At 40.2% G+C, this 16,442-nt stretch overlaps 1 protein-coding gene across 2 annotated transcripts in view; it reads left to right on the top strand.

The window, feature by feature from the left end:
* Positions 1-16,442, top strand: part of CNNM2 (cyclin and CBS domain divalent metal cation transport mediator 2) — a 160,176-nt gene that overhangs the window by 134,214 nt on the left and 9,520 nt on the right. The window contains exons 5-6 of one of the 2 annotated variants that reach the window (XM_027852241.1): positions 9,418-9,511; positions 11,098-11,163. In XM_027852241.1, coding sequence (XP_027708042.1) covers positions 9,418-9,511; positions 11,098-11,163 — 160 coding nt within the window. The remainder of the gene's footprint in view (positions 1-9,417; positions 9,512-11,097; positions 11,164-16,442) is intronic. The other variant, XM_027852242.1, reaches the window with a different exon arrangement.

Genomic DNA, 16,442 nt, shown 5'->3' with positions numbered 1-16,442 from the left:
GTTTCTAATTTGAGCCCAGCCTTCACTAACAGCTAAGAAGTACATGATATGAAACAAAACTAGAAATAAATCTACAACTCTAACATTAGTGACACAGAAATAGAAAATATGCCGTAACCTATAAGGGATATCTTTTCTTTATGTTACAATATACAGCCTGGGCATATTGACCGTATCTATTACCTTCTGACCTCTCCTTTTACATAAGCCCTTCCCTCCTCTTCCCATCCTTTTCTGTAAACAATTTAAAAACCTCAAACTAATAAGCAATGCAGTATCCCTCCTTTGAGGACTGAATCAATACGTTTGTGTTTTACCCATGTTGATGCCTTTTCAGAGACTTAATATGGGATGTAGCCAGTATGTATGTATGTAAGTATGTATGTATTATTATTATGTTTTGTTGTTATTTAGTTGATTAGTTGTGTCCAACTCTTCATGACCACATTTGGGGTTTTCTTAGCAAAGATACTGGAATGGTTTGCCGTTTCCTTTTCCAGCTCCTTTTATGGATGAGGAAACTGAAGCAGACAGGGTTAAATGACTTGCCCAGGGTTGCATAGGTGGTAAGTGTCTGAGATTTGAACTCAGTCCTCCTGACTTCAGGGCCAGCACTCTATCCACATTATAGGCTAAATGCAAATCTTTACAGTGAGGGAGAATTAGTTCACTAATTATGTTTCTTCTTTTACTTCTAATCTCAGGGCTAATTGTCTATAACCATCTGCCTTAGAGGAATTTCCATATAAAAATATTGCTTGACCCTGGATCCTTGTAGTCAAATTGAGCAAGATATAAAGTTTAAAACACATTTCTAAAATTCAAACTCAATTTCAGTTTTTTAAATGAATTTAAGTAAGAGAAAAGTTCCTCAGTTTAATGACTTTGGGAATAGAAGTATAAACAGACACTAGGTTTATGAATTTAATTAGTTATCTTTGTTGTGGAGATAGTGATATTGTTTACAAATAAAAAAACATGGGAAAGCTAATCAACAAGGGACATTGAGGTGTTTGACTAGTTTCCTTTTGTTATAAAATCAGTGGAAAGCAACGACTTTTCCTATGAGAGCCACAGTTTTTTTTTCCTTGCAGGTTTTCAGTATCTAAGAATAACATCAAGTTTTCTTCATTGTAAGCTCCTTATTCCCTGCCCACATACCCAATTTGGTGGATTGGGATGTGACCCTCAAGCAGCATTGTACCTGCAGATGCAGGTTTTCTTCGTTGTCACCAAACATCAGATGGGGTGAGAACAGGCCTGTTCCCATCCAATAGAGGCTAGAGACATATCTCTGAATAGTGTAGCTACTGCTTGACCTTGCTTATGGAAAAGGAGTATGCTCTCTGCTGTCTGGCTTCCAGAGAGAACTTGGGTTGTGCAGTTTGGACACCACTGTCCACATGGAATATTATGGAACCAGGTAACCTTTATGTAATGTTTCATTCTTCCATAGGGTGGTTGGCATTGTTGGGATTCTTATTTCCTCAACAAAATAAGGAATGATAAAACAGCAATTAACCAATGAATAAATGAATAGGCAAATGAGAAGGCCAAGGTTATCTTGAATGAACATCCTCCATCTTTTCTTTACATCTTAAGTATCTTGATATTCATTTTCTGGCGTTTCTTCATTTGCATTTCGAAGAGGGCATCATCCTCCTTTCCAAGGCTGATTCTTGTACTGGTGCCCTGGAGTCTTCTCCTCCCCCTCCCTAGTATCTTCACCATCCCCACTCTCCTTGCCCCTTATAGTATGGCTTCTGTCTCATTCATTCTAACGAAACTAGATTTTGGAAGGTTTCTGGTCAACTCTTCATCATCAATTCTAAGCCCTGTTTTAGTTTACATTTTACTTGATTACTGAATAACAATTGACTGCTCCCTCATTTAAAAATTCTTCTCATCCCTTGACTACTTTGATGCTACATTAATCAAGTCTTGCTTTATATATGTGTATATAAATCAGATTGTATATATACTTGCTTTATATATGTATGTAAATCAGATTATGTATGTATATACTATGTGTATGTATATAAATGTGTAATGCATATATGTATATACTCACATATGTGTGTATACTTATACACATAGTATTACACAGTGAAAGCATCAGAAGTTGGTCTCCTTGGAGTCAGGAGGATCTGGCTTCAAGTCCTGACTCTAATATATTCTGCCATTTCCTTCTCCAGCTCATTTTACAGATGAAGAACCTGAGGCAAACAGGGTTAAATGACTTGCCCAGAGTCACACAGCTAGGAAGTGTCTGAGGCCAGATTTGAGTTCAGGAAGATGAGTCTTCCTGACTCCAAGCTTGGTGCTTTATCTACTATGCCACCTAGCCACCCAAATTTTATATATGTGTGTATGTACACATGCATACGTGCACAGTCAAATCAAGTAAGTCACCTAAAAGGTAGATTCTAATATATTGCTATTGATATTTGTGTGCAAGGAGTGGCACACTGGAAATGCATGATTGGAAATGGAGGTGGCCTGGACGTATAGTAAGAGTGAGAGAGAAAAGACAAACTGTTCAGGTGATGCAACAGTGCTCAGGACATGTTGAAGGGCGTCATGAATTCAGTAGCTGAGATGTGGAGGAGGAAATGAATAACATTAAAGAGAAGAGTCTGCACTGTTGTTAGGGGGAACCACTGAAGGTTTATCACTGAGTTAGAAAATCTCACCTTAATAGCTGCCACCATCTAGTCTTCCCACCACGTCATCCTCCAGTGGAGGGGGTGGGGTGCATTCTCTGGATTCAGCCAGTCCCCCTCTTTGACAACTTGAAGGGTGACAAAGTCTTTCCTTGCTTTGAGTCAAAGTTCTCAGCAGTATTTGATATTTTTGAGTTTCATTAATAAACAGTACTTTGAGGTATTGTGAAGCCTTTTCCACAGTACCCTTACGTAGATACTGTATTTGTTGATCTCTTTTAAAAATGGCTTCCTTATAGTCATTTGTCTTGCGTTTATTACCCAACTGAGATCGTGTATCCACTGAAGCATTGACATCTGGACGACACTGGACTTACCTCTCTGTAGTTTAGCCGAATACGCCTTCCTGCCCGTTTTTGAAAACTGAGTTATTGCCCACGTCTGATTCCATTGCTTCTCTTCAGTTTTTCACCGTTCCTCAAAGATCACAGATAGTGATTCAGCAATCTCAGTACTCTGGTAGGTAATTTGGCTGAACCAGGTGACTTGAACTCATTAAAGCAGCTATCTCCTATCTCCTTATCTTGAGTTTCAGTTCACTGTTAACAATTTATGTTTTCAGACCGAACATCATTTTTTTAAAAGAGAAAATGGAGGAAAAACAGCAGCTAAGTTGTTCTGATTTCATTTTGCCATTTTAAAAATATAATCCCATCCATCCCAAATATCAGGCATATCTCTTTGTTGTTACCTTTCTTGATGATCATAACTCTAAAAGTATTTTTGTGGCTTTGATGGTTTTTATGAACTTTAACTCATTCAGGATTTAAGCATTCTAGGCACTATTCTTACAGTTCCGTTGTACTCATGAATTCATTCTGTTGTGTACCATTCTATATTATATATGTGTCCTTTTAAAACCTAATTTAAAAAACAACTGAATAGTCTGAGTAACTAAGTTTGACCCTGGAGAAGAGTTGAGAAAATAGACTTCCCTCCATTCTTTGCAGAGGTAGAGAACCATGGGTATGGAAGACTGCATATGTTGTGAGACCTAGTTGATGTGTTGGTTGGTTTTTTCTGAACTGCTTTTTAAAATGGCTCTTTGGGTGCAGGAAGGGAAGGGATAGATTCGGAAATGAAGGGGATATAAAAACAAAAGATTTCAATAAAAATGAAATCTGAGCTCATTAGAAAGCTCCCTATGTAACCCCTTGAATCCCCATAGATAGACATACTGTGGTCCACTACTGAGATTTAAAGGGGCTTCAGAGAAGAATTAAATGAGTTAATCAATGATGAAAGCAGCAGCAGCAGTAATGGCCTTTATATAGGACTTCAAGATTTGCAAAGTACTTTACATATGTTATCTCATTTGATGCTCACAACTTTGTGAAGTAGGTATTAATTTTATCCTGATTTTACAAATGAAGACACTGGCAGAGGCACACTGGGTGGCCTAACCTCTCAGGATAATACAGCTAGTAAATGTGTAAGTGAGAGCTGAATTTATGTCTTCCTTACTCCAAGTCTGGCACACTATCCGCTGTACCACCTCACTGCCCCATTAGATGTGTTAATATAGGGAAGATCATGTCACTTAACTGTGGACATCTCAAGTGAGGATGGAGGAAAGGATCAGAGCAACATTTATCCCTGCCCAAAAAAACTCCCACAAACAAATACAAAACAAAAAAACTGGGGCAGTGTTAGCCCCTCTAGGGCAGCACTCTGACCACCACCTTCCAGGCCATCCTTCCCATATCCCACCCCCTTGTCCCACACTCTGGAATCATAGACTCCATGGTGGGATAGAGAAGAATAGGAAAGAGACAAAATTAGGGCTATTACCAGAGATCCTCATGCCCAGTTGTCTTTAAACAACAGCAGGAAGAGGGCTTTCTCCATAAAGCTGTTGTAGGTTGCTTCCAGGACTTGGAACATTCAAGTAGTTCTAGAAATGAGACAGAATGAGAGGAGGAGGCAAGGTACCAAGTAGGGGAGGCTGTGTGGTTAGGGCAGAGATGTCTTGTTACTTGAAAGAACATTCTCATTTGCAAAACACCTTCCCTTTTAGTTCCATACTAGAATTGCCAATTGCACATGGTAGTGGTTTATTGAACCATCTTCCCTTTTAGAGTCTCAGGCCATAGGATCATTCTCACCTCTATGGAATGCCCTCTACCTTTTCTTCACCTATCTCAGTCCTACCCATCCTTCAGGGTTCAGTTCAAATCCTACATAGTCAGGGAGGCCTTCCCTGATAATCCTTTTCTCTGAATTTCTCTAAGCATTACTATCTGTCATTAGGTACTTACCCTACATGACCATGTGGTCTTTGTAAGGTCTTATATTTGACTTACAGTATAGGACCCTACTTTGCATCTCAGAGGTGAAAGAGACCTTGAAAGCCAACTAGTCCAACTGACAACCTGAACAGGAATCCCTTCTACAATATCCTAGACAAGTGGTCATCCAAACTAGACTTGAAGCCTTCTCCTAACGAGTACCTCTCTAACCGGATCATTCTAGAATGGCAGACCATTCCATTTTGAGTTGACTTTCATTGTTAAAAAGCTTTTCCTTATATGGAACCAAAGTTTGTTTCTCTGAAATTTCCACCATTTGGTCTGAGTTCTGTACCTTGGAGTCAAAGAAAACAAATCTAAACCCTCTTTCACATGGTATCCCTTGAAATATTTAAAGCTAGCTACCATGTCCTACTCTCTCCAGGATAGATACTCTTTGTTCCTCCAGCCAATGCTCACATCTCTCATACCCATCTCCCTCTCTCCAGGCCCTCCCCACCTCTTGCTTCCTAACTGCTCTCCTTGCCTCTACTCTGTCCCCTCCCTAATCCTTCACACAGCTATCACCACAGCCACTGTGCTATTTCCGGAGCACAGATCTGCTGCGTTACTCTCCTGCTCAAGAAACTCTTGTGGCTCCCTCTTCTAGGATTAAAATACAGACTCCTGTGTTGGACTTGTAACACCTCACAGTCTGGCTCCCACCTACCTTAAAATAGTTATTTTTATTCTGGATTTTATTCTAGGCACTATTCTTACAGTTCCATTGTACTCATGAATTCATTCTGTTGTGTACCATTCTATATTATATATGTGTCCTTTTAAAACCTAATTTAAAAAACAACTGAATAGTCTGAGTAACTAAGCTTGACTCTGGAGAAGAGTTGAGAAAATAGACTTCCCTCCATTCTTTGCAGAGGTAGAGAACCATGGGTATGGAAGACTGCATATGTTGTGAGACCTAGTTGATGTGTTGGTTGGTTTTTCTGAACTGCTTTTTAAAATGGCTCTTTGGGTGCAGGAAGGGAAGGGATAAAAGGAGCACTTCCATACACAAAGTAGAACAGGTAATGAGGGTAGTACATGAAACGGAATCTCTGTTATGTAGTTTGCTTTTCTGTGTAAATAATAGATGGAGCTGTCTTGATCATGTGTTTTCTTTTGAATTTTCTGTTTGCTTCTGTGAATTTTTAAAAAATGCTTCAATAACCTTATATCCATTCTTTCCCTTTCTTCCCTCCCTCCTTCCCTTCCTCTTCCCCCCTCCTCCTTTCTTTCTTTATCCTTTCCTTCCTTTCTTTTTTTCCTTCCTTTCTTCATTGACCATATGATTGCTAGCACTCCTCCATTGGAGGAAAAAAAAAAAAGGAAAAATAAAACGGAACAAATCCACACATTGGTCATGTTCAGAAATATATCTCATTCTTCATCTTGAATCCATCACTTCTTTGTCAGGAAGTGACTTTTGGAGTCTGACATTTCATTCCTCAAATTTCTTAAGTCTTTTTTTTTTCTTAAGTCTTAGAATTATTTTTCTCTGAAGTATTGTTGTTATTAAATAGTTCTAGTTATGCTCACTTCACTTTGAATCAGTTCATACAAGTATTCCCAGGTTTCCCTTTCATAATTTCTTACTGCACAATAATATTCTTATTATATTCCCATGCCATAATTTGTTTAGCTGTCTGCCAGTTGATGGGCACCCCTCAATTTCTCAGTTCTTTGTGATAACAAATAGAACTGGTATAAATATTTTTGTATTTTTTTTCCCCTCTTTTTTATTTCTTTGGAATATAGACCGGTAGCAGTATTGCTGCATCAAAAAATATGGCATTGGGTGACTTTGGGGATGTAGTTCTCAATTGCTTTCCAAAGAGGTCGAACATACCTTTGGAGGCTGTATTGTGAGTTACTCCCTTTCATACATTCTGTACTACAGTCAAGTTGGCTGACTTGCTGTTTCATGCATATGACATTTCATCCCCCAAGCCTCAGGCCTGACATGTCCTTTCTTCTCACTGCTACCCCACAATATCCCTAGCTTCCTTTAAAGTTAAGCTTATTTGATAGCTCTGACAGGAATCCCATCTTGGTGTGCCTCTCACTCTCTACCATCAGTCGCTACTGCCCTCCCCCTTAGAAATTGTTCCTTATCTACTTCATATATATTTATTTTTCTGAGTATATGTTGTTCCTCCCCCCCCAACAGAATATTTTTGAGGACAGGGACTATTTGTTTTTGCCTTTGTGTTCCCAGAATTGGCACAGTACCTGACATATAGTAGGTGCTTAATAAATGCTTATTTTTAAAAATTATTATCTTTTGTTTTTATGTTTTATTGCCAAATATATCCCTTTGCACACCCCTTGTTAAAAAAAGAAAAAAAATCAATTGAGCAAAATTAACCAATAGATCAGTTGAGTTTGATAGTATATATACTACATAGAGCCCATTGACCTCTGCATCATCCTGCCATTCTTCCTCTTGCCATGCTCCACCTTGTCAATGTCCTTCTTAAAATATAGAGTCCAGGGGCAGCTAAGTGGTGCAGTAGATAGAGCATCGGCCCTGGATTCAGGAGGATCTGAGTTCAAATCCGGCCTCAGACACATAACACTTACTAGCTGTGTGACCCTGGGCAAGTCACTTAACCCCATTGCCCAACCCCCCCCCAAAACAAACAAACAAATATATAGAGTCCAGAAGGAAAAACAATTCTTGTCAGTGAGATTCTAAGTACCTTGAAGTTAAGGGTTTGCCTTTACTTCTCCCCCTTAATGGTAGGCATGCCATTAATATTTATTGTTTGAATCTATTCTGCCTGTAATATAAAATCAATCTGAGATCCCTTCTAACTCTGCAGTTCTCCAACTCTCTTATCTTTTGTGACAGAGGCTATATGAGTAGAGCTCCAGTGAGGGATGCTTGTCACTAAGTGAGAAAGACTTTGAGAAAGCAGAACTGGAAATGTTTTTTTGAGAATGGGCTTGGGAGAGGGGAAAGATTTAAAGAGGAAGGTATGTGCATGTGTGTGTCAGGGCTGCTCACTCCAGAAAGTCCCTCTTTCGTGGATAACTGTTTCTTTTGCAGATGACATTGGTTGCAGTGATCTTTTTGATCCTTTAAACGGCCCAGAATTTAACTTTCACCCAAATGAAGTTTAGATAGGTCCATAGCAGAGAGGTAGCAGGGGCAAAGAAGGAGGTAGGGAAGAGAAGGGCTGAGTCATTTCAGCCAAGCTTCATTTGCCAGAAGGATCCAGTCTCAAGTTACCAATCCTTGGTTGTGAGGAGAGGGAGGTCCTGATGGTGTTGGCACCAAGTTAGGACGCACATGGATGTCTGGGAGAGGAGGGACTACAAAGCCTTAGTTTGGAGACATCATTTGCTCAGGGATCAGAACACCACTCACTGGGTCGTAGCAAAGCCGAAATGTCGGCTTTGTGCCCAATCAAATATGTTTGCTTTACTCTATAGCCTCATGTTATGTCATAACTTACAAAGTGTATGTCTCATTCCCAAGAGACTCCTGGCAAAGAGTATCTTTTTATGGTTTAAGTAGAAAGAACATCAAGCTTAAAATTGGAGAGCCTGGGTTAAAATTCCAGCACTTCCTTTCATTCCAGTGTGATTTTTGACAAGTAATTTCATTTCAATGAGCCTTATTTACATTGTCTATACAATGAAAAGGTCCAGGGGTTTTTCCTGCTCTAAACCTATGGTGCTATAAGAATAGGGACAATGCTGTTCAAAACCAACAGTGAATTGAGAATGTCGTTTTTGCTTGGAAAGGACATTTTTATGTGGATTATTTTAAATTAGGGCTTTCTTTCTCTTTAAAATGATGAATAAATAAAGACATGATTGGAAGTAGGATCAATATATAGATATAGATGTATAGTTGTATACAGTTATACAGATACACATATATGTACATAGTTATATATCTGTATATATTTATATATGTAGTGACCATGGCCAGAAGTGGAAGATCCTTTCATTATGTAGTTCAAACAACAGTAGCCAAAACTAAATTTCATTTTTAAAAACGCTTAACTTTGACCTTTTTCTAAGTGGAGAGATGGGAGAGGGGACAGGAAAGGAAGAGACAACTCTTCTGGGTGGTCGCTGTTATTCCCATTTTACAGATAAGGACACAGAGGCAGACAGAGGTTAAGTGTTCTGCTGGCATGCCCAGAGTCACACAGCTAGAAAGTGGCCTATAGAACAGTTGGGGGCGGGGCGGGGTCTCACTGCGCTCACTATGAAGACCCTGGGTTGGGAGCACAGGTTTTCGTGGTTGTGTGAGGACGCGCCTGGCCCCCCTGGGGGAGGGGTCGGGTCGGGGTTGAGGTAGGGGTGGGGGAGGCGGCTCCAATCTGCCCGCCAAGCCGCGTGGGGGCCCAGCGGGGCTGTGAGACTGTCCTGTTGTGTTTCCCCCACAGGGGAAAGTGGAAGTGGAAGCTGGGAAAGAAGGGATGAAGTTTGAAGCGAGCGCTTTTTCCTACTACGGCGTGATGGCGCTCACGGCAGCTCCAGGTAGGTGCGGGCAGCAGCCGCAGCCTCCCCCACCCCGTAGCGTCCGCTCCGGGCTCTGCTCCGCCGGCTCCGGGCTCTGCCCGCTCCGCAGCAGCCCTGGCCAGCGGAGCCACCTCCAGTGCGTTCGCTGTCCTAGAGGTGGTGCTAGGGCGCCACCGTGCGGACCTTGGCCAGAACTTCGCGCTCGGGAGACCAGCGTGTGTGACCTGGGCGATCTCCGGGGGCGCTCTGCTGGGGGGCCCTGCAGCCCGGGCGCCCTGCAGCCCTCTTCCTCCAGACTGGTTTCTGTGCTCTTGGAGAGAGCCTATCCCAACCACCCAGCCTTAGGACAGCTCCTCCTGCAACGGCTCTGGCCCAGAGCGAAAAGCGATGAAATCCGCGTGGGGGAACGAGCAGTCTTGCACCCGGCTGGGTCATGGGAAGGGAGGCAGGTGCAGGGAAATCCCGTTGTCCCTCAGCGCCTCGCTGCTTGTCCCAGGTTCGGAGAATGTTTCAAGGAATGTTAGAAGTCATTTTAATCCAGCCCTTCCAGCACACAAGACAAAGCCACCTAAGGGCCAAAACTTGCCCAAGGTCACGTGAGTTAATGACCGGACCAGCCGGCTCTAGAACCCAGGTGTGTGGGGCCTTTCTGGGGTCCCATGATGCTTTCCACTCTCATAGTCTCCTTTACAGGCAGGCCTAGGGTTTTAAATGTCAAGGGTCAATTGCAAATACATCACTTAGAACATGAATTTCAAAATAACCATCCCTTAATTTTTTTTAATCAGATGCAACTTCTGTCTGAGATTCTCATTCCAATGACTGATAAACATAAATAGATAATAAATATTCCACAAGACCTATCCAAAGTGCATTGGGAAAGGATGGTTCCCATCACTGGGACCACTGTAAAAGGCCTTTTTCAGTTACTCAGTGCTGATGCCACTGGCCAGCTGGCCAAGTTATCTTTCCATATGAATGCTTTAGTTTTTAACAAAAGGAAAATGCAAATAGATCGTAACATTTGTTTGTTTATTTAGGATTTATAACCTGCCTCCTTCTGAAAAGGATTTGAAGTGGTGGTAGGTCTGATCATTTATAATTGGACCAATTAAAAATGGAAATGAAGACAGCAGCAGCAAAGTGCTTGCTGAAGACAGTGATACTGCCAAGTTTGTGGGTCAAATGCTTGTTTTTTTCTTTCTTGAGTTGAACATGTCCCCAGTCCCAGTTTGGCACTTGTTCACTTTATGGTCTTTTGTTGGCTGGACTAACTGTTACCCTCTTGCACTGCCATGTGTGTTTGTAAGTCCTTCAGAACAGCATGTTTTGAAATGTAAACTGGAATTGGGTCTTGAATAGCTTAAGAGATTTCTGGGTTAGTGAAGAGGAAAAGGAATGCTTTTTTCTCCTCTTCCTTCTCCTCTTTGAAAGCAGCGTGTGTGTTTCTTCTTTATTATAGAAACTATAGTCCTTTGTGTTTCTGGAGATTATTAATGCTTCTGAATTCCTAGAGAGCAGGAACCAGCTTTTCTCCCCTAACAGTATAAATTTCCTTCCTCAACTTTTGACAGAATCTCACCCTTGTTCTCTCCCTTTTTCAGTTCCTTTGTCCCTGTCTCGTACCTTTGTTGTCAACAGAACAGAACTGTTAGCAGCAGGTTCTCCAGGTAATTCTGCATGCTTCTTTTCGTTAATGCCCTTGATGGGTCCCCCGCCTTTCCTGGCCCTGCTTCCGCCTTGCCTGATGTTGTGACAGTGCAGAGAGCTCTCTAGGAAAGGCCCCAGCTAGCCAGGGAGGGAGCAGCGCACCCACAGGCAAACACACAGGCTGGGCTTGGGCAGAGGAGAGGGGAGGGAATTTCTGCAAAGGAGTATGACATGAAAGGGAATGAAAAGCCTTTTGAAAATTTGTTCGATCTGAATGGATGCCCTAGCTTATTCTGTTTCCCAGAGCAGCAGTGAGGGGCAGATCCAGCCCTGACTCTGGGAAGGGCATGGATGGCATATGGGGAATGTGCAGGAACCTGAAGGTCCACCAGACCCAAGAAATGTGGAAACCTTAAAGTGCTACAGAAATGTGAGCTCTTATTGTTACATTGCACTGACTTGGTAAAAGCAAACTCAAACTTGAGGAAACAAGGTGCTTCTGTGCTGAGAGAGCAGTATCCTATAGACTGTACGTGAGTCATGATGACTGTTTTCTCTGCCCTTTTTTCTGGCATTCAGAAGAAAAGGATGAACATGTTTCCTAGCATCAGTGCTCTGTCTGCTGGCCAGGTGCCCCTCACGTCCCTTCGGCTCTCCAACTTTGTTCTGAAATTAGCATTGGGCACATTCCTAACAAAGGGCTGATTAGGGGCCTGCAGGGGAGACTGGTCATGCCCCAGCTAAAGAAAAGAAAAGAAAAGACTTAATCTTTCTTTAATTAAAATGACATGGCTTTCCTTTAAATTCTAGAATTTTAGAGCTGGCAAAAATATTAACTTATACTTATTTCTTATGCTCCACTTGTTCCTTGTCCAGTAAGATGCTTAATATTGATGGGGAGGGGGGGCAAAATTAAACACTCCGGCCCTAGAAGTTCATGTATTTATAAAGCCTTTGTTGCTAGAGTTTGGTATATTTGGGAGCATGGCAATTTGATCCACGGCCTCTTTGAATCCATATGCTAGAGAAAGACTACTGACTCTTGTTTTGCTTAGCTCTTTTTAACTTGAAAAGGTAAAAATAGTAATATAGTGAAGACAGGTAGCATGTCTGCCATTTCCAGGCCATCATTGCACATCATGTTTTGGTCATGGTCCCCATGCAGGCAGCTTCTGCCCTTTCCCTTAGCCAAGTTTAGAAGCAGGCACTACTATTTCCCCACAGGGTCGTAGAAAGAATATGCTGTTTGGAATTTGATATTTTAATGACCTTGGAGTTTTCTTAACTTTGTTCTCTCAAGTTGCAATGCAACACTTTGGCCTCTTGGTCTCCCAGATCATTTTCCCAACAATAGTAATAGTTCTGGGTTACAAAGACCTCAGTAATGCTTAATGCTTACAAGTGTTGTGTGTATAGTGCCTAAGAATTCTCTAAAGGAGTCTTCCCTTTTTTACACAAAGATATCTAGTTGGTTGGTTTTTAAAATGAGTTAGCAATCTGAGCACCTTCTTGAGTTGAATATATTGGCCATGGATTTAAAAGCTGAATTGAATGTATTGTATATTTATTCCACAAACATTTATTAAGTGCCTACTGTACAGAACACTGAAATGCAATTTTTAGGCATTAAGAAAGAATTTCTTTTGAAACACCCATCTTGTATAAAACCAAGTGCAAGGACTCTGAGCTAAGCCCCTAGAGTACTCTTTGATGGACACTAAATTGCTCTTGAAGGCAACTGAATTTCCTTAGGAAATTCAGCCTACAAGTTTTCTAGGAATTGGGAAAGACTAAAAGATGATACCATGTTTTTAACATTGACTACAAGCTGGTCTTTCTGATAGAAGAGAAGGTAAAAGGGCTTAGGGCAAGACCTCTTGTTCTTTAGATGATTAGAGAGGATGGAGACTTCATAGATGGTATGAAATCGATGATTCAAGAGGGGAAGATCCTCAGGAAGCAGGGGGAATAAACAAAGTCAAGAGACGGGTGAATAAATGAATATGACACAGAGGAGAAAGAAAAAGAAACTCTGTATTGCTCGGACTACAAAACAGATATCGGATACTTTCCATAAAAATTAAATCTAGACTACTTATCAGAGCAGCATAATCCCATTCTAGAATGCTATGGAGAACCAGCCTGACAGAAAATGGTAACAACAATAGAGGAAGTGCCCAGATATTCAAAGGGAAAAATAACAGAGAAGAAAAGAATTGTATTTTTTAAATTAATTAATTAATTAATTTTTAGTTTTCAACATTCACTTCCATAAGATTTTGAGTTCCAAATTTTCTCCCCCTTCCTCCTCTCCTCCCTCCCCAAGATGGTGTGCAATCTTATATAGGATCTACATATACATTCATATTAAACATATTTTCACATTAGTCATGTTGTGAAAAATGAGACCCAATGGGAGGAAACACAAGAAAGAAGAAACAAAAAAGAGAGAGAGAGAGAGCAAATAGTATGCTTTCATCTGCATTCAGACTCCATAGTTCTTTTTCTGGATGTGGATAGCATTTTCCATCATGAGTCTTTTGGAGATATCTTAGATCCTGTCATTGCTGAGAAGGGCTAAGTCTATTAAAGTTAGTCATCATACAATGTTGCTGTTACTATGTACAGTGTTCTCCTGGTTCTGCTCACTTCACTCAGCATCAGTCCATACAAGTCTTTCCAGGTTTTTCTGAAGTCCACTTGCTCATCATTTCTAATGGAACAATAGTATTCCATTACATTCATATACCAGGGCTTGTTTAGTCAATCCCCAATTGATGGACATCCCCTCAATTTCCAATTCTTGGCCACCACAAAAAAAGAGCTACTATAAATATTTTTGCATATGTGGGTCCTTTTCCCGTTTTTATGATCTTTTTGGGATACAGACCTAGAAGTGGTATTGCTCGATCAAGAAGTATGCACAGTTTTACAGTCTTTCTGGCATAGTTCCAAATTGCTCTTCAGAATGGTTGGATCAGTTCACAACTCCACTAACAATGTATTAGTATTCCAATTTTCCCACATCTTCTCCAACATTTATTATTTTCTTGTTTTGTCATGTTAGCCAATCTTTTAGGTGTGATGTGGTACCCCAGAGTTGTTTTGATTTGCATTTCTCTAATCAATAGTGATTTAGAGCATTTTTTCATATGACTATGGATAGTTTTAATTTCTTCCTCTGAGAACTGTCTGTTCATATCCTTTGACCATTAGTCAAATTGGGGAATGACTCAGTTCTCTCTATATTTTAGAAATGAGGCCTTTATCAGAGACACTGGTTGTAAAAGAAAGGAATAGTCTTGAAGACTTTATGGTGATAGATGCCTAGATAACCAAGTAAAATTTTAATGTCAGGAAGATATGATCTCATAGGAATCACCAGTGGTTGGTGGGAACAGAACTCTTGAATAGAATATGTCAATGAAAGAATATGCTTTATTCAAAAGAAGCACTTAATAGAAAAGGATTAGTTAGTAGCACTGTATGCGAAGAAGGTAGAGAAATTCATAAGCCTGAGATAGAAACATGGTAGAAAGCATGTGTGTAAGGATAAAAGAGAGGGATAGACCAATAGTGTTGGGCCAGGTGTGAATCCTGGCTCTGTTATACCAGTGTACCTTGGGGCAAGGCAATCTCTGTGGGCCTCAGTTTCCTCATCTATAAAATGAGAAGGTTAGAGTAGGTTTCCTCTAAGGTAGCTTCCAGTTTTTAAATCTATGACCATGTATGATCCTAAGTAAGAACTGAGGTATACTATAGACCATCCATCTGCATGGAGGATATATACCAATAACTTTCTAATACAGATTACAAAATCAACAATCAACCATCAAAATCAAAAGATAAGCTTAGAGGCGGGAAACTTCAAATGTGCAAATACAGCATCCGATGAATTATTAACTTACTTTGCTGATAATTCAACTCTTAGAAGGTAAAGAAGCCCTAAAAGTTTCTATTCTGTTAATTCTAATAAAAAAGGAAATTGCTGGTTGGGAAAACAGTGAGAATCTTAGGAGAAAGTGAGTGTGTCATAATAGAATTCATACTGCCATAGGAAAGTGAATGTTAACAATAATCAGACATGTTTTTTTTAGACGTCAGGGAAGCATATGTCAGATAATTCAGAGGAACAATAGACATGATTACATTTATTGTTGTTGTTTAGTCGTGTCTGACTCTCTATGACCGCATTTGAGGTTTTCTTGGCAAAGATACTGAAGTGGTTTGTCATTTCCTTCTCTAGTTCATTTTACAGATGAAGAACTGAGGCAAACAGGGTTAAGTGACTTGCCCAGGGTCACATAGCTAGTAAGTGTCTGAGGACAGATTTGAACTCAAAAAGATGAGTCTTTCTGACTCTAGACCTGATGTGCTATCCACTCCATCACCTAGTTTCCCTTATGGTTACATAGCTGAGACTAAAAAGTTAATATGGCTCAAGGCATAGAAGGAGCTAAAAATGAAATTCTGACTGTATGATTACAAATTATTCATATATATTATAGAAGGGATACGGACAAGGAAGGGAAAAGGACTACTGTTTGGAGTAGATGGCATGTTTATTAAGGCAAAACTACTCAAATCCTCTTTCCCTTTTTTGTTCTATATCAAGAAAAAAATTTTTTAAATCAGAATAGAAAGGGAAGAAAAAAACATGTTGAAAAGATAACGGAAGCCATAGATTGTAAGAGAGTTCCTATCAGTAATTCAAGGTTCCAGACTCAAACTAATTATACAAAAGGGAACTGAAAGAACTTAGAGAAGAGACGTTGTGGTAAGAGAGGGACCACAATACTAGAGATGGCCATATTACTTGATTTTCTCCCAAAACGGTAAATTCTGACAACTTGTAGAGTGCTGAATTTGATGTTATTCTCAAACAATATTCTCAAATGAATTTCTAAACAAATGGTTTATGCAATAACCACTAGGTACCAGTATGGGTTCACTAAGAAGTCGTGCCAAAGTAATTTCTTGTGTTCTTGTGCTTAATTTCTTCTTCTTCTTTAAAAAAAAAATAAGATTAATAGGTCAGGGAAATGCTGCAGATACCGTATATCTTAATTTTGGTTAAGCATTTTCAGGTTATTGTGATCTTCTTGCAGACAAGGTAGACTAACATAGGCTGAATAATAGTAGATAAAGGTGAATTTGTAGATGGTTGGACAATGATATGCCAAAGAGCACTGAATGTAAGCTCCCTGAGGGCCAAAAATGTTTCATTTTTTATATTCCCACAGTGCCTGGTATACCTCAGACACTTAATAAATGCTTATTGACTTGAATTGCTTAATGG

Source organism: Vombatus ursinus, unplaced genomic scaffold (genome assembly GCF_900497805.2).
Source record: "Vombatus ursinus unplaced genomic scaffold, bare-nosed wombat genome assembly UNPS02009205.1, whole genome shotgun sequence".
Lineage (NCBI taxonomy): Eukaryota > Metazoa > Chordata > Mammalia > Diprotodontia > Vombatidae > Vombatus > Vombatus ursinus.
This window is presented reverse-complemented; position numbering and strand designations above follow the sequence as displayed.